This window comes from Haliotis rubra, unplaced genomic scaffold, assembly GCF_003918875.1.
Source record: "Haliotis rubra isolate DU_JTF1 unplaced genomic scaffold, ASM391887v1 Scf15, whole genome shotgun sequence".
Lineage (NCBI taxonomy): Eukaryota > Metazoa > Mollusca > Gastropoda > Lepetellida > Haliotidae > Haliotis > Haliotis rubra.
Window position 1 is genome coordinate 357,810 of NW_025765447.1, and position 25,274 is coordinate 383,083.

At 41.7% G+C, this 25,274-nt stretch overlaps 1 protein-coding gene across 1 annotated transcript; it reads right to left on the reverse strand.

Moving 5' to 3' along the window:
* Window positions 1-272: 272 nt before the first annotated feature.
* LOC124270093 (acid-sensing ion channel 1-like) lies at window positions 273-23,655 on the reverse strand. The gene is made up of 9 exons (XM_046705112.1): window positions 23,459-23,655; window positions 12,323-12,466; window positions 11,094-11,661; window positions 10,642-10,740; window positions 9,089-9,269; window positions 5,837-5,893; window positions 5,543-5,636; window positions 4,411-4,508; window positions 273-763 (listed from the first exon to the last, which is right to left on the reverse strand). Exons 1-9 carry the CDS (start codon window positions 23,620-23,622, stop codon window positions 636-638), a joined length of 1,533 nt encoding a protein of 510 aa, XP_046561068.1. The 5' UTR covers window positions 23,623-23,655; the 3' UTR covers window positions 273-635.
* Window positions 23,656-25,274: the final 1,619 nt, after the last annotated feature.

The window sequence follows — 25,274 nt, forward strand, 5'->3', positions numbered from 1 at the left end:
CTGCAACGGGCTGAGGGTGAATGAGCATTAATGCAATGATTGGATATTAAGATAATTCTTGAGTGAGTGGGTATGGTTTTACGCCAATCTTCTGGGTAGACCAGAAACGGGCTTCACACATTGTGCCCATGTGAGGAATCGAACCCGGGTCTACGGCGTGAAGAGCAAACGCTTCAATCACTAGGCTACCCCATCGTCCCACGATGGCTCTGAGGTCAACCAATGTTTATGAGCAGGCGAACATGTACGTAAAACTCTAAAAGCACACAATCTGATTGATAAATACATTTTATTTAACTGTCATAAATCAGTAACATATATTTCCCGAAACTGTTGACCACAATAAAGTAATGTATGCATTGTACACATATTCTAAGTTTGAATGTTTTTTATTAAGGTCACATTAACGTATAATATTCTCTTGCGCATAATTGTGTATATTTTCGTTTATTTGTTCATGAATCCGTCTTCAAACTTCAACCTGTACGCATTTTCTCTCCCAATGAAACTTCTATCCCTCTATTTTGTACAGCATGTCGCCTTTCTGGCTGAACATGTTTTGGTTATTATTTGGTTTCATACCCTCAACTTAAAAAATAAGACTCTTCGTCGTGGTGGGGACAGCTGTGGAAAGGTCAAGGACGACGTTTGTGTTTGAGGCAGGCACAGCACTGAGTGACTGCGATCACGATGAGTTCCACAAACTCCATGAGGGACACGAGACTGAAGCCCATAAACAACCCAATCATTCCACCGATAGAACCTGAAAGAAGAGCAGACTTTGAAAATACATGGCTGGTGCCGGAGGTTCCTTACTGATAGGTCCACCCTGCAGAAAATTGGTACTCGGCGGGAAGTCGTATGACTATTCACCTTCTAGCGCCTCACATGCAGCTTAGGTTATTCCGCGGTAATAACGTCTATTATGTTGCGTGCGCGTATATCAAACATGGTATATGTTCCCCTCTGTTTGTCTATTAGGCTCAGTGGAATCGATAAATAACCGAGACTGGTTGTTCTCCAGCGTCTACTTTTCGATTAACTATTGTCTCTTCCTCTCGCTCGTTAATACAGATCATACTGTAATATTGAAATTTGTACGATAAACCCCTGAACGTCCGGGTTAGAGTTAGTCAACATAAACCCATGCATTTCGTAAAAGACGACTAACGTGAGCGTGTGGTCAGGCTCGCTGACTTAGTTGACACATGTCATCGTATCCCAATTGCTCATGCTGTTGATCACTGGATTGACTGGTCATTACTCAGTTATTTACAGGCCGTCGCTATATAGCTGGAATATTCCTGAGTGTAGCATTAAACAACATCATACCAACAAAAATACCATATCTACTTAAACAGTTTGAAATAAACATATGAAAATCACCTGTGGGAATAATGGATCAGCTGATGACACAACGTCACTTTTGCAAATAAAGAAACAAACGCCACAGTAACAAATCCGTTTACAAGTGCCCATATCTGCTACATCCTCGAGCACGCTGTGGAATAGTAAACATTTCTTTATGTTAAATACATTTGTAGTGTAAATGTAATGTCAAGTTATGGCAGCCTGTAACACGACCACGAATATACCTTTGATGTATACAACACACAAAAGATAAACTCTTCTGTGAAATTAATTTTGGGATTTCAGTTGCTGGTGATCTATAGCCTGTTATTATATTGCAACGTCCTAAATAGTATATATATACTTTTTGAGTCACTCACTAGTTTTAAATCTCTAAATGTGATATTGTAGTTCTTTTACTGTCCTTCGCAGACAGATGTTAAGATATAACCTTACAAATTATTTAAATATGACCCTTTTAAGTCACGATATGGCTGAAATATTGCCAAAGTGCCTATAGAATTTAATTCACTCATTAATTTTTGGATCACAAGAGAGATGAGCAATGAATTAATTTCAGCCAGTTTCCAAAATCTTATGGCACCTTTTGAGCAGATCACTATTGCTTTACGTTCAAAACTGTCATATATTACACCATTTGTGGCATTGTGGAAATGACTTTATGATAATGTTTGTACCGCGTGTAATAAATTCATGTTGTGAGTAGATACTGTTGAGTGCCTATGTGCACCATCTGCCACGGGCAGCAAATGGCTAAAGCGCTCATAAAATATCGAGCGTTGTCGAAGCAAGATCGTGGCGGTAGACACTGACTGCGAAATATTTTGAGTTTCCGCCCCTTGTTGACAAACATGGCAGACTTGATCTTCAAAATGTTTCCATATTGAACAGTTTCTTGTATACATTTCTATTCGGTTCATATTTGAAAGATGGGGTGTGTTCATTTACTGATTTCCTACTTAAGTTAAGCTTTAAGTTTTGATAAGGAAGTCACCTTGCAGCCATGCTATGAGGTGAGGTGAAATGGGGTTTAACGTCGTGCTTGAGAATATTTCGCTCATATGACGACGTGCATGCGTGTGTATGTGTATGTGCGGCTGCTTGTACTAGCCCAGACTGTAGCTGGTTTTATAGTGCTAGCCCACTGAGATACCATGCCGCAGTGAAGCACGAATACCCCACTCACATTATACTGACTCCGAGCCGACCAGTTCTTGTTGTACTCATTAATGCCGAGCGCCAAGCAGGGACCAACAAGTACCATATTTTATCGTCTTTTGGTATGATGCGGTCGGGGATCGAACCCGCGACCCTCCGCTCTCTGGGCGGACGCTCTAACCACTACACCACCCATGCTATGACTGACTGACTGAGTTGAGTTTTACGCCGCTTTTAGCAATATTCCAGCAATATCACGGCGGGGGACACCAGAAATGGGCTTAACACATTGTGCCCATGTGGGGAATCGAACCCGGGTCTTCGGCGTGACGAGCCAACGCTTTAACCACTAGGCTACCCCACCGCCCCCCATGCTATGAACACAAACAGGATTGCAAAATCTAATTCATGTAAATCACGTTCTTATTATGACAGTATATTCAGTAGATGTATACCTTTATAGGTGTATGTAAATGTCGTGTACTATGGCAGGCCGAAAACGAAAAATGCCGCAAGCTTTCTCATATGTTATTCAATAGAGCACAAATCTATCGCATTTCTAATAGTGTTAATTTAATTTGGCACAGATATGTGGAAAACACATTTTCGACATAACTTCTATTGCCATCTTGTTCAGGTTCAGATAATGATGCTTAATAGAAAGCGGGACCGATAACGACATACGAAGGGGCGTAAATGCTGAGTCAGCGTGGACAGTTGTTCATGATGTCAATCACCGGTTCATCTAGTCCAGACTTGATCATATTCAATAGGCTGCTATTCAATGGTAGTGTGGGGCAGTGGGTAGCCTAGAGGTTAAAGCTTTCGCAAGTCACGCCGAAGACCCGGGTTCGATTCCCCACATAGGTACTTTGTGTGAAGCCAATTTCTGGTGTCCCTCGTCGTGATATTACTGGAATATTGCTAAAAGCGGCGTAAAACTAAACTCTAAAACCCACTGTAATGGTTGTGAGTGCTGTACATAGCGTCCTGGCACAAGCTGGACAAGAGGGATTTTATGACTGCTCCAATGCCCATCAGTCCTGTTTAGTCCAGTTAGTCGTCCGTTGTACAACGCCCACAAAATGAGGTGAGGTGAGGTGAAATTGGGTTTAACGTCGTGCTTGAGAATATTTCGCTCATATGACGACGTGCATGCGTGTGTATGTGTATGTGCGGCTGCTTGTACTAGCCCAGACTGAAGCTACTTTTATAGTGCTAGCCCACTGAGATACCATGCTGCAGTGAAGCATGAATACCCCACTCAAACACTTTATACTGACTCCGAGCCGACCAGTCCTTGTTGAACCCATCAATGCCGAGCGCCAGACAGGGACCAAGAAGTACCATATTTTAACGTCTTTTGGTATGACGCGTTCGGGATCGAACCAGCGACCTTCCGCTCTCCTGGCGGACGCTCTAACCACTACACCACGGAGGCGGTCCCCCACAAAATGAAAGGGCCAAACATAATTGACTCCATATTGTCCACAGCGTCACACTAGGATATGCCATCAAAACGCTACCGACTCTCTGCATAAAGTGATACTTATTCATCATGAACATTCTAGGTCTTTGATGGCATTTAGAAGTGACACACATAAGGAAGACAGTTTTTATGGATGTCAACTTCTCCTCAACTGTTCCTCTTAATAAAGAATTTCACATCAATAAAAACTTTCTTCCTTACGAATACGCTATTAATACATTTTTCACTTTTTCATCCATAGTTGGAGTGAGTGAGTGAGTATGGTTTTACACCGCTTTTAGCAATATTCCAGCAATATCACGGCGGGGGACACCAGAAATGGGCTTCACACATTGTACCCATGTGGGGAATCATCCATAGTTGGACAAACTGATATAGACATATGTACAAACCCAGTATTGTCTCCAGGGAGTATACCGGTACTTGGAGGATTTCAGTTTTTACTGCAGCTGCACTCATCAACTCCAGGTGGATCATGTGATACTCTGGCCTGGAAAATAGAGTTTATAACAAGTTATTCATTTAGTACTTGGTTATTTTCATTCACAAGCCACTTGGACCAATGCTCATCGTTAAAGATCTGGCGAGTAGTTGCATATTTGACCAAGCCATGACTCCCGAGAGTGAGTGAGTGAGTATGGTTTCATGCCACTTTTAGCAATATTCCAGCAATGTCATGGCGGGGGACACCAAAAATGGGGTTCTCACAGTGTAACCATATGGGGAATCAAACCGGGTTTTCGGCGTGACGAGCAGTCTTCTAGCAATATGGCGGTTGCTCTGTAAATAATCGAGTATGGACCGGACAATCCAGTGATCATCAGCTTGAGCATCGATTTTCGCAACTGGGAACCGATGACATGTGTCAACCAAGTCAGCGAGCCTGACCACCCGATCCCGTTAGTCGCCTCTTACGACAAGCATGGTTTGCTGAAGACCAATTCTAACAGGGTGTTCAGGGTTTGTAGGAAACATGAAAATTTTAATAGAAATACATGCTCAATGTGAGGGCGGGGTAGACTATTATTGTGTTACAGCGATACAATTCTGTAACAAATGTAATATCTGTGATTACACATTCTCAGTAAAGTACAGATTCTAGTACTTTTGTTAGGTTGAGTCCCATCCGCGATTCGAACCCACACTCTCAGAGTCAGGAACCTAATCGCCAGCACACAATGTCAGCCAGCCATCTAACCTACTCAGCCAGCGCGGCTTCCAAACTTTATGTGCTCTGAGAGTGTGGGTTCGAATCTCGGATGTATACTTTACTGAGAAAGTGTAATTCCAGCCATACAATTTGTTACATCTGACCACTTTCTAAATGGCCTTGTGTATTCACAGATATAATTCTGTTTCGTGTCTTCAGCACTTGTCAAAGGAATCGAAATACACATCTGACAGGTTGGGACCAAATGAAGTCTCCCGGAAGCGTGTGCTCAGTTACACCCACTAATGTGACAAATATGAAAATACACAAATGCTTATCTCCTTAACTAATATCGTATCTCTAGTTATACTGACTTGACTATCTCACTGCTGGAGAGATAGGAATCAAACTCGGTCTCCACACACGGCGCGGTACAGTTACACCTCTTGTTGTGCTGACCAAACAATCCTGAAAAAAATAGAAGTTTCATGTATGTTATTTTCATGTTCACTCACTCACTCACTCACTCACCCACCCACTCACCCACCCACTCACTCACTCACTCACTCACTCACTCACTCACTCACTCACTCACTCACTCACTCACCAGGGTGCGGTTGTTCAAGAGCATGTTGTCAGTGTGTTTGACATTTACTGCTTCTACTCACCACTTGATTCTTCCATACACCTGGGCGTGACCTTCGATGAACACATCTTCTCATCACCTGTTGTGTAAAAATGACACGTGAACACGGACTTAAGCCACATAGTGCTGCTTTTTGCCCGATGGAAATGTAACATTGACACGAGAGGCAGGGTATAGGAGGGCTGTGAAGCTAAAATATGTGGGATATTATATTAAATTTCAAGGCAAAAATCAGCACAATACGTATTCCTCATGAAACAAATTTCTTGGACAAGCAACCTTAAACACAAATTAGCTTTTCCGCACATTTTAATAATTAATAATTAAAATAATTAACATTATTAATATTTTTCAAAGCAAATCCAGAAAATCGTCAGTCTCTACGTGCTACTTAATCGCTGATCTTAGATCCATGAGATGAGTGAGTGAGTGAGTGAATAGTTAACGTCACATCGGCAATATTTCAGCCATATCATGACGATCCATGAGATGAGGTGTATTAGGGTACATACACGGATGCCAGCATGGTTCTCCACAGAAATATTGTATTAGCGTATACAGAACTGGCTCACACTTTGGTCCTTGGGACTGGTTCCACTCATTAATACCCATAGTGTCTTTACAATACTGATTGGAAGTATATAGTATTATTACCCATAACACGCCTTAAACAATTTCATGGGAATAACTGCATATAGAAAACAAATGTGAAAATGGTACTTTCACAATTTATAAGAAAAGATGACAACGTACTACATGAGAACGCACATAACAACGATTTGGATGGCCCTATCCGATATGTAAATTAGTTCTTAGATTCCCTTATCCCCCCTGTTTGTGTAGATGTAGTTTGACTATTTTTGCATCATTATAAACGGAGTACAAGCCATGTCTTCAAATGTAATGAAATTACTGAAAAGATTGCAACAGTTTAGTTAACGTCATTGCTTGTTTTATGCATTTTGCGAGGTCTGAAAAAGACGACATTAGTATGCTGATTAGTATATAGCTCACCTAATTTCCATTAATTGTATAAAAGGGCTTCTGTATCAGAATTTAACACTCTTTAGACAAAACATAAAATGACTGATTTTACCATTACGATTTAAATAATGTCCTGAATATATCGACAATGTAGACTAGATACTAGACAAGATACTGGTTTGACTGTGTATGTTATTGTGAACAACAAGATAGATTTCTCAACACTTGTTCGGCATCAATTTAGCGTAAATGAAAAATAATATTTAAATATGTGTGCATATATTACGTTTCATAAAATGTAGAAATTATTTTCATTGATATTATCAGTTTTACTTATAAGGTTGAATCACTGTTCATTACCCTGTTTTTTATGAAACTGCAATATGAGTCTAATGTATTGAATATTGTACATCATAGGAACTTAAGTACATGTTGCAGTCATGGCTACGTTTAATTTTCTAAACACTTGTGTAAAGGTTTAAAATGTGGTGTACTACACTAAATATGTCAATTTCTTATGTAAATATTATTCAAATAATCAAAAACTTTCAAAGAATAATTAACGTATACCCTATATCCACGTATGACATGATATTTAACAAGGATAAATGTAGATACTGAAATTAGTTTCATGAAAAAATATCTGAACGATACGCAAAATAAACATCATAACACACCAAATAACGCTATGAATCGCGATGTTGTAATGTGTCAAAAATGGCGACATTGACGATGGAGTCTATTTTGAAAGGTCTTTTACAGCACTTTCCTTTTTTCTAAGATAATAGTGGATAGTATCAGGAAATTTCCCACAGCAGGCGCGTAGCAAGCCATTTCTTCCGTGTAAGCCCGATAGGTTGCAAATCTTTATATTTAGATAGTATTGAGGGCTTTACCCAACTTTCACAGCAAACATCATGTGTAAGCCTGGGCGTGTTTTCATTATGGTAGCTACGCCCTTGCACAGAATTCAAAACTGTGATATGTATTTGTTTGTGTGATATATCTAGAATTTTATTGGACTTCAAAGTGAGGGTTGAAGAGGAAGGAAATATATATGTCCCTCTGGAACCATGGGGGTTAAGTCACTGACAACATCGGATTTTTCATTTGTTTGGAGCCTGAGGTTTATCGTCGGAAAGTATCAAATTTGACATCATAGAAAACGGAAATACAGTTCGCAAGCTTCCCCGTGATTTAACTGTAATAATTCAATGCAAAACTGCACTTTATTGCACTGTTCTGGGGTTAGAGCAAATGTGTTCTTAAGTCTATGAATGGTTTACACATGTCAATGAGAATACAATGTCTTTTTTTATAGACACGTAATCAAAGACCCAAGAATTTGTTGAATTGTTGACACATCGACTGATGTCACATCTCGAGAAGACATGAGTGAGTGAGTATGGTTTTAGGCCGCTTTTAGAAATATTCCAGCAATATCACGGCGGGGGACATCAGAAATGAGCTTCACACATTGTGCCCATGTGGGGAATCGAACCCGGTCTTCGGCGTGACGAGCGAACGCTTTAACCACGGGTCTACCCCACCGCCCGAGAAGACATGAAGCCATAAGATCAGGAATAATACGGGTAAAATCCATTCCACATTCGTAAATCTCGTGCGAGTCGAGTTTACAATTGCGTCTGTATAATGAGAGGGGCGGTGGGGTAGCCTAGTGGTTAAAGTATCCGCTCGTCACACCGAATGCCCGGGTTCGATTCCCCCCACATGGGTACAATGTGTGAAGCTCATTTCTGGTGTCCCCAGCCGTGATAATGCTGGAATATTGCTAAAAGCGGCGTAAAACCCAACTCACTCACTCACTCTTTATAATGAGCTTATGTCTAGGACTCACTATCACATGGGTATGATACAAGGGACCCAATCCACAAAGCGTCGTAGCACTACGATATCCGTAAGCCTATTGTTGGTAACGCCAGGAACGCTTTGTGGATTTGGACGCATATGTTCGCGAAAAGGTAAGCGTATCCTGCCTCACCAATGTCACCCTGGTGCTAAAGATATGTAAAAAAGTAAATTTTCTAAATCAAACAATAAATTCGGGCACTTATGGTATGTGTCAAAATAGGGATCTATATTGGACAACGATTCTATCATTGACGCCTCAGATGAGGAAACGCCCTCTGTCATAAAAAATATTTCTGAGGCACCGACGGCTTGAACACCCTCACGGAAGAAAGCTGTAACCTTGAGATAAGACAATACCAGGATTCATGTAACAGTGGGGGTGCAAAATGATCAAATTTACCTGAATAATTATAGTTACCTGGATGAAGATAATACCGACATCCACAATGGGCGATGGTAAAGTTGACAAAACACTCGGCAAGACACGATTCTTCGGTGTATGTGCTGTATCTAGTCAGAGGGTTCACGAAGCTGGGAACTTCCGTGTCTATGCACTGCTCTCCCGTGAACGACTTGTATGGTGTTGTCAGGGCCCTTCTCTGACAGATCAATATAACATTATTCAACCTTTCCTGAACAGAAACTCTGTAATATACATTCGGTTCGTATTTGGTTATCCATTCTGACTGGGAAGCGGATACTATTTAAGTTTCTTTAAGAGCAAGCATAATTATTATGAGTGATCGTAAATAGCAAGTTTGCTGTATATTCTATTCTTATGAGGGGCGGTGGGGTAGCCTAGTGGTTAAAGTGTTCACTAAAAGTATCATTATTGATTGTAACATTATGAACCAAGTTTTAGTTCAAACTGATAGTGAAACACTTTTAGATTACATGTTAAACCGCGGACAAAAGAGAAAGTATACATTTGGAAATTTGTATTTCAGTCTCCTTGTAGAGTGTGAAAAATCTGACACACGTCAATTGTGACGTCATGCGCATGTCACCTACTAACCATTGAAAATATTTATGTAAGATCGCCTGTGAAGTCATTATCAAATACATCATCATGAAATACCAATTGCTTGTTTATTCTACATTCAGCCACCATCATACCATCCTCTTCCAGAGGTTACTTGCCATATCTTCCCACGAACCTCTGTTCTAATACGGTCATATTTCCCGGTTCTCATAAAGTCCCCTAGCGGCAATAAATCTCAACACAAATTATCTCCCTTCTTTCTATCCAATCAGAACACGTCTTACATCGACTTAGATCCAACTTGACTAATACAAGCAAATATGGGGCCACAAATATCCCTTCTCTGTCGGGGACTTATGTTGATGTGACACACAAGACATTTAATGGCTAGCTTGTCCGTTGTCAGCGAGGGCGATGGAGACGCCATTGATCCGCCATTACATGACTGAGTTGTGTCTAGAAGAAACGTTTGCGCATCGCGCAAGGGAAGAAGTTCTAGTTTTCCCAAAGCATACAGAAATTATCGAGGCCTTGCGAATGATCACATTTGAAACAACGTCGCTGATTGCACAACTAAATCTGATTGCAACCAATCACGAATCCTGAACACTCGCACCATGAAAGGGCCGTATTAGAACAGAGGTTCGTAGGAAGATATGACAAGTAACCTCTGTGGGAAGAGGATGTCATCATACATGGGTGAAAACTTTCTTTTGATCGGTAGTTTAAGAAGAGTCTTATAACCAGAAATAGAGAGTGAATGAGTATGGATTTAGGGCCGCTTTTAGCAATATTCCAGCTACATCTCGGCAAGGCAGATAACATTGAACCCAAGTTGGGAATCGAACCCAGGTCTTCAGCGTTACCAGCAAATACTTTAACCACTAGGTTACCTCACCACCACCCCATTAGCAATAATGTAACATTGTCTTTGATGTAAGTTACAACACGTATATGAGTAATGCCAGTTAAAAAGTATTGAAACCTACAATGGTTTTTTTGTACTTGATGCGACAGCTGGTGTTGACGGGTACGAAAACTTTTTTCTTTCTTGGAAACGGTGTTTCATCCTTCGTATGAAGAGTGACCTTGAAAAACACAAACATTCACAAACATTCTCAAGTTGCTGTGGAGTTCGTTTCAATGAAAATAATAGAAAAATGGAACAAACTGACCAATCAGCATAAAGTGAAAGAAAAGTAATAATTTGCCGAAAACCTGCCACTACAACACAACTGGAACCCAGCTGATTTCCGTGCGTGTTACACAAAATACGTCTTTCTGGTACAATTGCTTCTGTGACATCAAGTAAAATATATCAGAATGAAATTTAGAATTGAAGAAAATGTTTGTTGGCAGAATATAATGTACCAGGAGATGATACAGTTGTGTCAGAGGTCACCTCAATGATACAGCTACAGATTGGTAGATGCCATGTTACCTGTAAACCCACTCTGTGTCCCGGGAACGACCAGGTGAAACTAGGTTTCACAGCTAACACGATATCCAACGGCACTTCAGCTGAATCCAAACTGACATTCTTTGCCTCAAGAACCTTCAGAAGCTCCGACGTCTTGAACGTGTTGCAGACGCCCATGTCTGTCACCACCTTCTTGTAAAACTCAGAATCAGGGAAGTTCCAGCCGCCTCTGTCCAGAGATGACGTAAGAAGTCGAGTTCGTTCTGTGCTGTTAGCCTTGTCCAGCAAACACTGGCCAGATTGGTCAGTATCATTACAGCCAGGGGCATTCGACAGCACCAGTGTCTCTGTGTGGACAGCAAGGTTCATCATTCTGAAATCTTGAACTTTATCCTTCCACACGTCACTGTAAAAGGTGAATGCCATTGGTTCCTGGCCACATATCGTCACTTCCGGAATGTCAAAGGCACTCATGGGGGTTTCCTGTATATTGATGACAGTTGGCCACTCATAGTAGCTCTTTAACTGCATGCCTATCACTACACTCAGAGACGCCGCCATTGAGAACACCATGAGAAACCAAAAACATCTGAAAGAATAATATTATATTTTAAAGGCTATATTAATCATGTGGCAAAATGTATCGGTGGTGTATTAAAACAATACCATGCCAATAATGGTTGTCACCCTCTTTCCCCACCCCAACCCCCCACACCCCACACCCCTTCTCCAATTAAAAAATTGAAGGGGGTGACAACAATTATTGGCATGAATATACATAGTGATTAAGTTAGCAGAGAAGCATATTTGTTTTTGTACGTGTGCTACAACTGGTCTAGTAAAAGTGGCGAATTTTATTCCTGGGATTGTAACACACACTTTTTTGTATATATACAGAGTTAATTTTCTCGAAAATATGCAGTTACGTGTCCTTTAAATGGTCACTTAGAAATATTCAAAGGAATTCATCCCGTAGGTGTAATTACGATTGCAGAGTGTACAGAATGTAGACAGACATTATTCCATCCTTCTTCGATGTTTTCGTCAATGACATATCGTCCTAGACTATAGAAAGTGCTAGTTATCATCCAGGAAATCTTTAATGCATAGATATAAAAATGTATAGATATAAAAAACGTACAGACTAATAGAATTAGGAGTAGAAGTGGTAGTAGTAGAAGCAGGAGTAGTAGCAGAAGAAGTTACATTAGTCACAGTAGTATAGTTCCTCCATCAGTACTTGGGCTCACCTTTGACCAGTGTATATGGAATTGGCCACTGTTGAAGGTAGTCCGTGCACGGTTGACTTGGCAGCATACTTGATGGCCAGGTCTCTGATGCTGGTCGTGTCCTCCACGTTGCCCTCTGGCTTGTTGTACGTCACTGACTTCATGCTGATAATACAACACAACTAATAATGTTGTACACGTGTTGTACGTCACTGACTTCATGCTGGAAACAACTATTAATGTTGTACACATGTTGTGCGTCACTGACTTCATGTTGGTAACACAACTAATAATGTTGTACACGTGTTGTACGTCACTGACTTCATGCTGATAACACAACACAACTAATAATGTTGTACACGTGTTGTACGTCACTGACTTCATGTTGGTAACGCAACTAATAAATAATGTTGTACACAAGTTGTACGTCACTGACTTCATGTTGGTAACACAACTAATAATGTTGTACACATGTTGTACGTCACTGACTTCATGCTGGTTACACAACTAATAATGTTGTACACAAGTTGTACGTCACTGACTTCATGCTGGTAACACAACTAATAAATAATGTTGTACACATGTTGTACGTCACTGACTTCATGTTGGTAACACAACTAATAATGGTGTACACGTGTTGTACGTCACTGACTTCATGCTGGTAACACAACTAATAATGTTGTACACAAGTTGTACGTCACTGACTTCATGCTGGTAACACAACTAATAATGTTGTACACATGTTGTACGTCACTGACTTCATGTTGGTAACGCAACTAATAATGTTGTACACAAGTTGTACGTCACTGACTTCATGCTGGTAACACACTAATAATGTTGTGCACATGTTGTACGTCACTGACTTCATGCTGGTAACACAACTAATAAATAATGTTGTACACATGTTGTACGTCACTGACTTCATGCTGGAAACAACTAATAATGTTGTACACATGTTGTACGTTCCTGACTTCATGCTGGTAACACAACTAATAAATAATGTTGTACACATGTTGTACGTCACTGACTTCATGCTGGTAACACAACACAACTAATAATGTTGTACACATGTTGTGCGTCACTGACTTCATGCTGGTTACACAACATAACTAATAATGTTGTACACATGTTGTACGTCACTGACTTCATGCTGATAATACAACATAACTAATAATGTTGTACACATGTTGTACGTCACTGTCTTCATGCTGGTAACACAATACAACGAGTAATGTTGTACACATGTTGTACGTCACTGTCTTCATGCTGGTAACACAATACAACGAGTAATCTGAATATCAAAACCCGTGGTAACGACCAAGGTTATACAGTAATATAATATGTGGAAAACTAACCAATGTTCGTTGTGATGGGTAATTATATAACATTCATAATCGGTTAAACCTACAGGCATGATGAATCTCATGGTAGACAATATGAAGTAAAAGCGACAAATATATTTCCGTTATAAGAGTCCAACTGTTACATAGATGTGTTAGCGAAATGATGAGCAGATCCTTCACCAGCAATTTTAATCGTCACAAACACATGCAAACCAGGTCAAGTGTTCATTTGAACAAACACAAGGACATATAGTAAAGGGAACTTCATCGGACACAATTTTGTTCAGTGTGTGAAATGTAATAATACCTACGCTTGTCTACTATAAAACGTATTGCACTACAAGGACCATATATAATGCAACCCTGATCAAACAACCTTTCCTTCACAGCCGTACGACACTATTTAGAATGGGGCGGTGGGGTAGCCTAGTGGGTAAAGCGTTCGCTCGTCACGCCGAAGGCCCGGGTTCGATTCCCCACATGGGTACAATTTGTGAAGCCTATTTCTGGTGTCCCCCGCCGTGATATTGCTGGAATATTGCTAAAAACGGCGTAAAACCATACTCAGTCAGTATTCAGTCAGTCACTATTTAGAATATTTGTGTTTAGTCATTTCATTAGTTTGAAGCAAAGCGAATTAATTTGCAGTTAATCGTCAATTCCAGTATACAATAATTGACACTTGAAGGTTGTTCTGTGTTATTTGATTTATTGTTAAAGTTGGTTTGGTTTGCCAGTACCATAAACGTGTTTATAGGTTTCTTAACAGTGGAAAATGTCATTTGCGTCTTTCTTCCCACTATAAGCTGACTCAACATGATATACCTGGCAGGAAATACCACATTAGGCGGAGTCGTCAAGGTCGCCTTGTGATTACAGCATTCGCTCGTAACACTTGAGGACTGGGTTCAATTTCCAACATTTATGCAACTTGTGAAGCCAGTTTCCGATGTTCCCAGCTCTGACTATTAATAAACGTTGGCCTTAACATACACCCACTCACTCACTCACTCAAAGCGGCAACTAACACTGCCCGTAAGAAATATTAAGCCTCGTCTGTACTTGGTCGACACGACGAGTCCATTTGTAACACAACGTTAACAGGGGAGAAAAGCTTCATCACAGATGCCACAGCAGTTTTAACGTATGTCACTTGGTACTGTGAATGTTGTAGATAGTTAACATCACCAGCACTGTGTACGTGCATTACCAAGAAGATGACTTAAGATGTCTTCACATAATGTCCATATGTCATCACTGATGCAACGATTTCTTTCAACATATCATTCACCAGTACCGGGCATGTATGTTCACCGAAGGCAGTGTTAACTTGTTACACGATCTCCGCAATAATGTGTAATCTAGTTGAAGTGTTTTAGATAACTTGTAATTCACATTGAATTTTCATCACAAATGTAACCGCCTCCGTGGTGTAGTGATTAGAGCGTCCGCCCGGAGAGCGGAAGGTCGCGGGTTCGATCCCCGACCGCGTCATACCAAAAGACGTTTAAATGCGGTACTTGTTGGTCCCTGCCTGGCGCTCGGCGTTAATGGGTACAACAAGGACTGGTCGGCTCGGAGTCAGTATAATGTGTCTGAGTGGGGTATTCATTCTTCACTGCGGCATGGTATCTCAGTGGGCTGGCACTATAAAACTAGCATAAGTCTGGGCCAGTACAAGCAGCCGCACATACACATACACACACATGCACGTCGTCATATGAGCGAAATATTCTCAAGCACGACGTAAAACCCAATTTCACCTCACCTCATCACAAATGTAAAACAGTCTCGATGAAACCACTACAGCACATGCAGTCTCCTCACATATGGCGTGAAGTAGTCATAACACGGCAACTTGTTCATGGAAATACTCTTCTCCTTGCTATTTTCTTTCTTTATTTGCCAGCTGAATTTTCTTGTTCATTTTAGCTGTCATGTAATTAGTTTAGTGATCATGTAAACGGTGGGTGGGAGGTGATAGTAGCAGGACAGGGCGGGGGATTGGTTGCTGTCCCGTTAAATTTTAATCTCGAACCAAATGCATCCAACAAACTAAAATATTGCAAATTCTTCCAGGATATAGTCAGTCGTAAACTGGTTTCCGAATGGGTAGAATGGCATTCCAATAGACATACACACAGACACCTCTGATGTAGTGAAGCAGTATCCATGTACCACCTCTGATGTCCTGAAGCAGTATGCATGTACCGGCTCAGATGTCGTGAAGCAGTATGCATGTACCACCTCAGATGTCCTGAAGCAGTATGCATGTACCGGCTCAGATGTCGCCAAGCAGTATTCATACACCGCCTCTGATGTCGTGAAGCAGTATGCATGTACCGCCTCTGATGTCGTGAAGCAGCATGTACATGTACCACCTCTGATGTCGTGAAGCAGTATGCATGTACCACCTCTGATGTCATGAAGTAGTATGCATGTACCACCTCTGATGTCATGAAGCAGTATGCATGTACCACCTCTGATGACATGAAGCAGTGTGCATGTACCACCTCTGATGTTGTGAAGCATTGTGCATGCACTGCCTCTGATGTCGTGAAGCAGTATGCATGTACCACCTAGGATGTCGTGAAGCTGTACGCATGTACCACCAATGATGTCGTGAAGCATTGTGCATGCACTGCCTCTGATGTCATGAAGCAGTATGCATGTACCGGCTCAGATGTCCTGAAGCAGAATGCATGTACTGCCTCTGATGTCGTGAAGCAGTATGCATGTACCACCTAGGATGTCGTGAAGCTATACGCATGTACCACCAATGATGTCGTGAAGCATTGTGCATGCACTGCCTCTGATGTCATGAAGCAGTATGCATGTACCGGCTCAGATGTCCTGAAGCAGAATGCATGTACTACCTCTGATGTCGTGAAGCAGTATGCATGTACCACCTCTGATGTCATGAAACAGTATGCATGTACCACCTATGTTGTCGTGAAGCAGTATGCATGTACCACCTAGGATGTCGTGAAGCAGTATGCATGTACCACCTAGGATATCGTGAAGCAGTATGCATGTACCACCTCCGATGTCAAGAAGCAGTATGCATGTACCGCCTGTGATGTCATGAAGCAGTATGCATGTACCACCTCCGATGTCATGAAGCAGTGTTCACGTACCACCTCCGATGTCATGAAGCAGAATGCATGTACTACCTCTGATGTCGTGAAGCAGTATGCATGTACCACCTCTGATGTCATGAAGCAGTATGCATGTACCACCTATGATGTCGTGAAGCAGTATGCATGTACCACCTCTGATGTCATTAAGCAGTATGCATGTACCACCACTGATGTCGCCAAGCAGTATTCATACACCGCCTCTGATGCCGTGAAGCAGCATGTACATGTACCACCTCTGATGCCGTGAAGCAATATGCATGTACCACCTCTGATGTCGTGAATAATCTCCAAGTTATACCTCTGATGTCGTGAAGCAGAATGTACATGCACACACGTGGTTGTCACAGCTGGGCAGGTTTTACCAAACCCGCCATGTGTGTCATCGCGTGTTCAGCATACTTCAGTTCACGGTAACCTCGTGTATAGAAACCTGAGAACAACACATGCTTAAAGTACATGAAGCAAGCCATTATTTTGATGAAAATTAATTTGTATTAGTAAATATATTTTGTCGTTTATTGATTATTTTCGCTGACAATGTTTGAACGATAAGCACAGATGTTTTCAGAATGACTTATACTTGTATGGCATATTTGCTTACTGCTCCCTAATGCCATGTCGTCTATGCTACGTTTACATATCCCTGGAACAGATCTGCTGACCGCGCAGCATGTGCATGGTGCACTATCGGTAGGTAAAGCTTGGATCAATGCGGAAATGTCAGTTTTAGGCAGTGATCATCTGGTGCCAGGAACTTCAAGAGTAAACCAACAAATCAATTCCGTTTGAGAGCAATCATCATCGATATGATGTTAATCATCATAGATCCCAGAGTTCGGTTTGAATAGCAATCGAAAAATTCAATCTCGTTATATGGTAACGTTCCTTTCATAATGAGACAATGCATTATGAGGGGTAAAAAGTGAAGAATGTACAGTTCATTTTTCTGATTGTGAGTGAAGAAATCCTTGAAATTCGCCATGTGTTTTCCTGACACAGTGAACATGGCATGTTATGGCTCACGATCGGCTAGCGATGTATGGTTTGTATCTTCCTATGAAAGAGACAGGATGCTTTATTTAGAAAATGGTTCTGTTTCATTACATTAAACAAACACGACAGGGCTTTTTGCGATGAAACAGCACTGCTATTTTCTGTATTTTTTATGTTTTTGTTATCACCTCGTTATCGCCTATAACGATGTACTAGTATTATCAGCGGCAGGTGACCATTACGACTGATACTGAAAGATACTTGAAACACTCAGGAAGCAGCCAGTGCCTCGCCTGTGGTATTAGTGAGTGCGTTGGTTTTAATGCCACTTTAAACAGTATTCAGCCAGGTCACTTGTACCATAATAATAGTGCTAATTTTTGCGCCTAGAATCCAACACGATGCTGCTCTCTGGTGTTACATTATTACCCTGACGGAATTGTACTTTCAAAGCCGCTACTAAGCGCTTCGCGCGACCGTATAGGTTCGTACATCCGCACGGATATGGTGCTGGCACACCTAGACACATAATATGGTAGAATATGGATTCGACCCCATGATCACAGGTGTCTAGTGTATCAAAGGCACGGAACACTGCACGGGGAATTGCGATGCGTTAGGCGCTGGAGACACCCGTGACGCTGTTATGCATCGACGATAATGACTGGTTCAGTGATGAATCAAGTTGTCATCTCCAACGCCGAGGGGGAAGAAAACAAATTAACCACAGTTCGACAAATTTGGTGGCGAAAGTGTGATGGTGTGGGAGACATATGTCACGCACAGAGATATGGCATTGTGGTGGGACAGGTGAATTACAAAAATATACAGATGGAAAGCACGAAAAACTGCAGTTAATGCTGAGAGGAAAACGGCCAAATGAGCTCTTTTTGTAGTGTTGACAGCTATGAAATACACAATGCAATTTTAGAAAGTGGTCCAATGTAATATATGTTATATTTGGGATTCCACAAAAAAGCCGCGTTGATGAGCGGTCAAGGCGTCTAGATCTGACTTTGTCTGCTGTGCCTGACTCTGAGGGTGTGGGTTCTACTCCCGGATGGGACTCAACCCAAAAAGTACTAGTACAAACTGTACTTTACTACGAAAGTGTAATCCCGAATATAATATATGTTACATTGACAGCTATGGTATATGGTCTTAACAAGTGCGGTTATTTTCAAGATTCTGGCATACAGTCCTCAGAAAATCACATAAGTGTCAATAACCGAGTGGTATGTCAATATCTGGTGTAACCTCCGACAACTGCAATAACATCCCCGATTCTCCTCATTGACTGTATCAGACGTTCAATTTGACGTTGGGGTATTGCGATCCATTCTTGATAGAGGACTTGTTCCAATACATCAGGGTTTTGTACTGGAGGATCTATCTGTCATACTCTGTGACACAATATGTCCCAGACATGCTCTATGTGATTGAGATGTGGGCTCATGGCGGTACAAGGTATGGTTGCTCTCGCCACTTGTAAGAAATAACCAATGGCACGATGTGGTTTAGTTTTGTCGTCCATGCAAGACTGGCTTTGTTTTCAGAGAATGGTCATCAAAATGTGGTACAACAACCCTGTCTAGGATGTCAGTGATGTTCCGCTGTCTGATCGTCACCAGGTCAAGTTTACAGTCATGTGAGTTTACCATCAGTGAACACTCGCTAAACGGTACTTCCCTCAAGATAGTCTGTTCTGCACATGCAGTATTTCGGCCGTCAGTCATAAACAAAAGAAATCGGCTCTCGTCCGACCACTGGACCTTTCACCATGACGTCAAATTCCAGTCAGGTCGAGTTTGATACCAAAACAGGCACGCTGCATTCTGCTATGGAGATAAGAAAAGATAGCTCGACAGATCAGGCAGTCGAGGGAGGACAAGCTAGTCGTGTTGCCTCGTGCCCTGAAGATAACAAAGGACGTCTAATAGATCGTCGGGCTCGATACCCGGCCGATTATAGGCGATTTTGGACCGGTCTGTTGGACAAGCAACGACGTGGAAGCACTCTGTTTGTAACACGACACTTGACATGAACGGATGAAGTCTTGTGATTCTGAGAGGGCATGTATCCTCCCTTGGAGTTGCCACTCATGGTGGAACAGTCCTTAACGTTATTAATTTGCTCATGTTTTCTGACAACCAACACCTTTTCGGTACAGTCTTCATTTACATGCCAGCATTGTGCATACCAATAACTTGCCATTCCTGAGCTGTTGTCAGCTGAGTAGATCCCATATTTGCTCATCAAAAAAGAAATCAATTGATTTTTAAAATTATCGAGCCGAAAGAACAGCTTACTGAAACTTGGTATTTGCTTAATGATGGTCTCAATTATTGCTCGATGCCCGTCTGATCATAGCACATGCTTATCTAAAATCAATGTATGTTGCGCCCGAAGACGGATTTTATTTTTACATTTTATTTTATTGTATATCCAAAACCCCTTAATTTCTGTGGAAATTTATACTTTTCTCCGATAGAAAATCAAAACTTAGAAGTGTGAAAAATTTGCATTTTCTCTAGTGTAAAAAAATATAAAAAATGTTAGGCTCGGGTCGAATTTTTGGTTCGGGAGGCAATGACAAACAAGAATATTTTTATACATGGCCTTAGCGGAAAGCCCGATGAGAATCCCCATCAGGAGGACTGACCTTGATATAACTGGAATACCGTTCAGTTCCGCGTGTAATCCAACTTTCTCAGTCGCACTCCAGGCGGAACGCTGTTTGTAGCAGTGTGTTCTGAAGTACCTCTCCAACTGCTGCTGATAATGCTCTGCGTGATGTTTCAGGTATTTCGTGCTTTGGATAACGATGTGTATAAATTCTTTCCAAAAGCACACGATGCTATCACATCGCAACAAGTCCTATCATATTTGTTTCAATGTAATGAATGAGAAACATTTTGTAAATAAAGCATGCAGTTATTTCTAGAGCAGACAGAAACCATCCGGTGGACATCCCTAGCCAGAACACGTCATGTTCTCTTTGTCAAGAAAACACATGAATTTCAAGAATTTCCTGATACAAAATCGGAACAATTAATTTTCCATTTTTCATAATACGAAGTCGACTTTGTTGATAAATGTAACTCACCCGACTATGAAACGGTATTTTACGTTTATCTCAGTACCCAGTCTGTGTCGATAAACAAAGCCGTATCTCTTGTCATCCCTAGTTCTCGACAAGTAAAGCGTGAATATTGACTATAGCACTGAAAGGTTTTGACCAAACAGTTATACTATTAGCCTAGTTTGGGACAACCAGAATTTGGATATCAGACCATTGTGTTGACTAGTCAGTCGGGACCAGAGTGAGTGAGTGAGTAGGTGAGTGAGTGAGCGAGTGATATGGGTTTTACGCTACATGTGACAATATTACAGTTATCACTGTAGGGGATTCCAGGAATGAGTTTTCGCATTGTACCCAAGTGGGGAATCAAACGTGGGAAATCGGTGTGACGAACGAACGTTTTAACCACTAAGCTACCTCGCCGCCTCTACTGGGACCAGAAAGCTGTACCATGAATATAGTTCGGAACACGTGGACCATGATCCTGACGGATCAGCTGGGAACAAACAGTAATAAGGTAATGGTTGCTTGTTTGTTTGTTTGATTGATGCTTAACGCTTCTCTCGTTAAAATTCCAGATATATCGCGGCGGTCGGTAAATACTCGTGTCTGGACCAGACAATCCAGTGATCAACAGCACGAGCATTGATCTATGCAACTGGGATACGATGACATGTGTCAACCAAGTCAGCCAGTCTGACCACCCGATCCCGTTAGTCGCCTCTTACGACGAGCATGGTTTGCTAAAGACCAATTCGAACCCGGATCTTCACGGGTCGGGTCCGGACTAAACGGGTTCCACTTTATATTGTGTGTGAACCTTGGTCTTCATCTTCATTAAAGAATATGTGTCATCACAATGATATTGCTAAGCCAAGAATATCCGGAATCATTTGTCAAAACCTGGTCAAAATAACAGTCTTTTCAAAGTGTCTTTGAAACACATGTCAAACAGCCAGGTCAGACAGAATGTTAAATGTCCATTATGGCCATACAGAACGCATGTAATTGTTCTCGAGAAGATGGTCGGCCTTCATCACGAGTCTGCAGTGTGCTTATCAATTGCAAACTTCTGATGTCATCGGCCAAGCACCGATTGGCTGACGATGGCTATCAGTTCAAATTAAACATGGTGCTTGTGTGCATGTGTGCATTTCTCAGTGAGGCACCAATAGTTCCAATTAGTGGGTCGGTTACAGATTACAAATGGCTCAACCATTCGTTGTTGCGCAGTTCAGAGAACAGCTTTAAAGTGACGAGGAAAAACAATCTGTGTGTTGACACACGAGTTGGTCTTCTAACAAACATTTTTTAGAAGAAAAATATTTTGACTTGTGTTTTATTTTTCATTACACCGCTGTTTGCTTTAAAATAATGTTAAACATTACCTGTCCAGTTCCATATACATGGCTGAACCATCCGTTGTTGCACAGTCTCCAGTCAGAGACTAGTGATAACAAGCTCGGAAAAAAAAACAAACAAAACAACACCAACAAAACAAGCTGTCTGTCGTTTCTTCTGGTTTGGGTTCCTGACACTTAAGTACTAACATTAAATAATTCCATATACTATCATTGTCAAAAATGTGAAAACGTATGTTCAGTCTAGCATAGCAGGAAACAACCTTTGTCAACCTTTTGTTCAAATGGTGAAATGCTGTGAATTTGTGAGCTGATAAACAAGTTATGATCTCATAAACCATTGTTCTTAATGATGCTGGAATATTAAGAGGTGTTTGTTGAGCTGAACAGATGCCTGTTTGGGAAAGATCGCTGATATTGTTTAACAATATGAGCTGTTTGCCAACCGTTCCACTGGTACTATTTTTTTTTCAAAATGACATTAACGTACTTTCATTCATAACCATTATAGAAAATATACAATAAAACCTTCCACCATAATCATTTTGACTGTAAAAAAAATATATGTTATCCACGGTTTATCCAGGACGGATATACAGTTACACTTTAAACGATTCCTCAAACAAAGGACGCTAACTTTGCTATGTATTGATAACAATCTGTGAATCTAAACATGAAACCATGCCTGTGTGGCATACGTTTACCGTGAACACAACACAAACATTATGCATGGCTTATGATACAATGCCACATAGCATTAGTGATAGACGTCTTAGCGATGGAGTCGGATTGATACAGCGGCCTATAGAAATACTTTACAATTATGGAAATGGTTGTTGTGATTCTGTATACATTTCAAAAACATAAACAACATAAACAAACTGACACATGTTCAATACGCTCTCTGAATTATAGATAAACTGTCAAAGCCGTGATGTTGCAGGAATATTGCTAAAAGCGGCGTAAAACCATACTCACTAACTTTCAAACCTTAATGCATGAAATCATTTGTAGACATGAAATGCTAAGAGAACACAGGCTGCACACGAAATAACCGTCGGGTTTATGTGTTCATTTTATTGACAAATTTATGCAAATTACCTTCGACATTGCCAAATTGAAAATCGTTGCTACACATGATTGTTGTTTTGCTTCAAATAGCGATGACGATCTACATTAAAATATGTAATACTATGAGCTATACCTGTCTTCAGAATTAAGAATCTAACGTCTCTTACCTCTGCATCTCAGTCCGCTCCTTAGCATTGGCGTCTGGAACGTAGGCTTCGTTATCAGCAACTCCCTCGACGACGGCCGTCTCGGCGACTCCCCTTCCCCCCTCAGGGTCCGCCCTGTCTGACAGCACCGGACTCGAGTCGCTCTTGTCTGCGTGTACACTCATTCTGTGGCAAATACAATGTGTTGACACAGAGAGTTGAACACTTCATGCTCTTCCTGTATCGTGGTCACCAATGATTGTCAACAGCCATCGACCATCTGTCTGGCTTCACGAGTCTGGACAACTCATGGCGTTAAAGGAGGAAAACGAATTAATAATTCACGCGTTGTGTTGTTATCGGGTTTGACAAAATACATGTAAATGTTACGAGGGTGAAGTTGTTATGATAATAGACGGATTTAAATCAGTGATATCATGGCTCTCTTGTTAAACGAAACACGTGTAGTTAATTATGCGACTGTCTATTTTTGTGAAGTGTATGTTCAAGTGAATTGCGTGTTCATGTTGGCTGATGATTTAATGGTGAGTTCCGGAGGATGTCGGGGATGAGTACAGATAGTTTGGGTTTGGAACGGGGTTTGGTTGTAGTGGACCTTAGTTGGAACGGGGTTTGGTTGTAGTGGGCCTTAGTTCGAACACGGCTTGGTTGTAGCGGACCTTAGTTGGAACGGGGCTTAGTTGTAGTGGGCCCTAGATAGAACGGGGCTTGGTTGTAGTGGACCTTAGTTCGAACGGGGCTTGGTTGTAGTGGGCTTTAGATGGAACGGGGCTTTTATTGTAGTGGGCCTTAGTTGGAACGGGGTTTGGTTGTAGTGGGCCTTAATTCGAACACGGCTTGGTTGTAGCGGACCTTAGTTGGAACGGGGCTTGGTTGTAGTGGGCCCTAGATGGAACGGGGCTTGGTTGTAGTGGACCTTAGTTCGAACGGGGCTTGGTTGTAGTGGGCCTTAGATGGAACGGGGCTTTTATTGTAGTGGGCCTTAGTTGGAACGGGGTTTGGTTGTAGTGTGCCTTAGTTGGAACGAGGTTTAGTTGTAGTGGGCCTTAGTTGGAACGGGGCTTGGTTGTAGTGGACCTCAGTTGGAACGGGTCTTGGTTGTAGTGGGCCTTAGTTGGAACGGGGTTTGGTTGTAGCGGACCTTAGTTGGAACGGGGTTTGGTTGTAGTGGGCCTTAGATGGAACGGGGCTTGGTTGTTGTGGACCTTAGTTGGAAGGGGGTTTGGTTGTAGTGGGCCTTAGTTGGAACGGGGCTTGGTTGTAGTGGGCCTTAGTTGGAACGGGGTTTGGTTGTCGTGGGCCTTAGTTGGAACGGGGTTTGGTTGTAGCGGACCTAAGTTGGAACGGGGTTTGGTTGTAGTAAAACCTTAGTTGGAACGGGTCTTGGTTGTCGTGGGCATTAGTTGGAACGGGGTTTGGTTGTAGAGGGCCTTAGTTGGAACGGGGTTTGGTTGGAGTGGGCCTTAGTTCTAGCGGGGTTTGGTTGTAGTGGGCCTATATTCGAGCAGGGTTTGGTTGTAGTGGGCCTTAGTTCGAGCGGGGTTTGGTTGTAGTGGGGCTTAGTTCTAGCGGGGTTTGGTTGTAGTGGGCCTATATTCGAGCAGGGTTTGGTTTTAGTGGGCCGTAGTTCGAGCGGGGTTTGATTGGAGCGTTATTGGTAGGACCGGATATGGTTGGAATGGGGTTTGTTTTGAGTGCTGCTGGTTTGGACTGTGGTTTGGTTGGAGCGTTGCTTGTTTCGGGGTGGGTTTGGTTGAAGTGGGGTTTAAATGAGGTTTGCGCATGGAGTGGTGTTTGCTGGAGAAAAAAGTGGGAC

Bases quoted from the DNA above. Each gene is read 5' to 3' on its own strand.
- LOC124270093 (XM_046705112.1), bottom strand. From the start codon at position 23,622: ATGAGTGTACACGCAGACAAGAGCGACTCGAGTCCGGTGCTGTCAGAC. The intron at 9,270-10,641 runs GTAGGTTTCAAT...TTGATCTGTCAG, and splicing joins TCAAGTACAAAAAAACCATT to AGAAGGGCCCTGACAACACC. The intron at 764-4,410 runs GTTTGTACATAT...CTCTTCTTTCAG, and splicing joins CTCCCTGGAGACAATACTGG to GTTCTATCGGTGGAATGATT.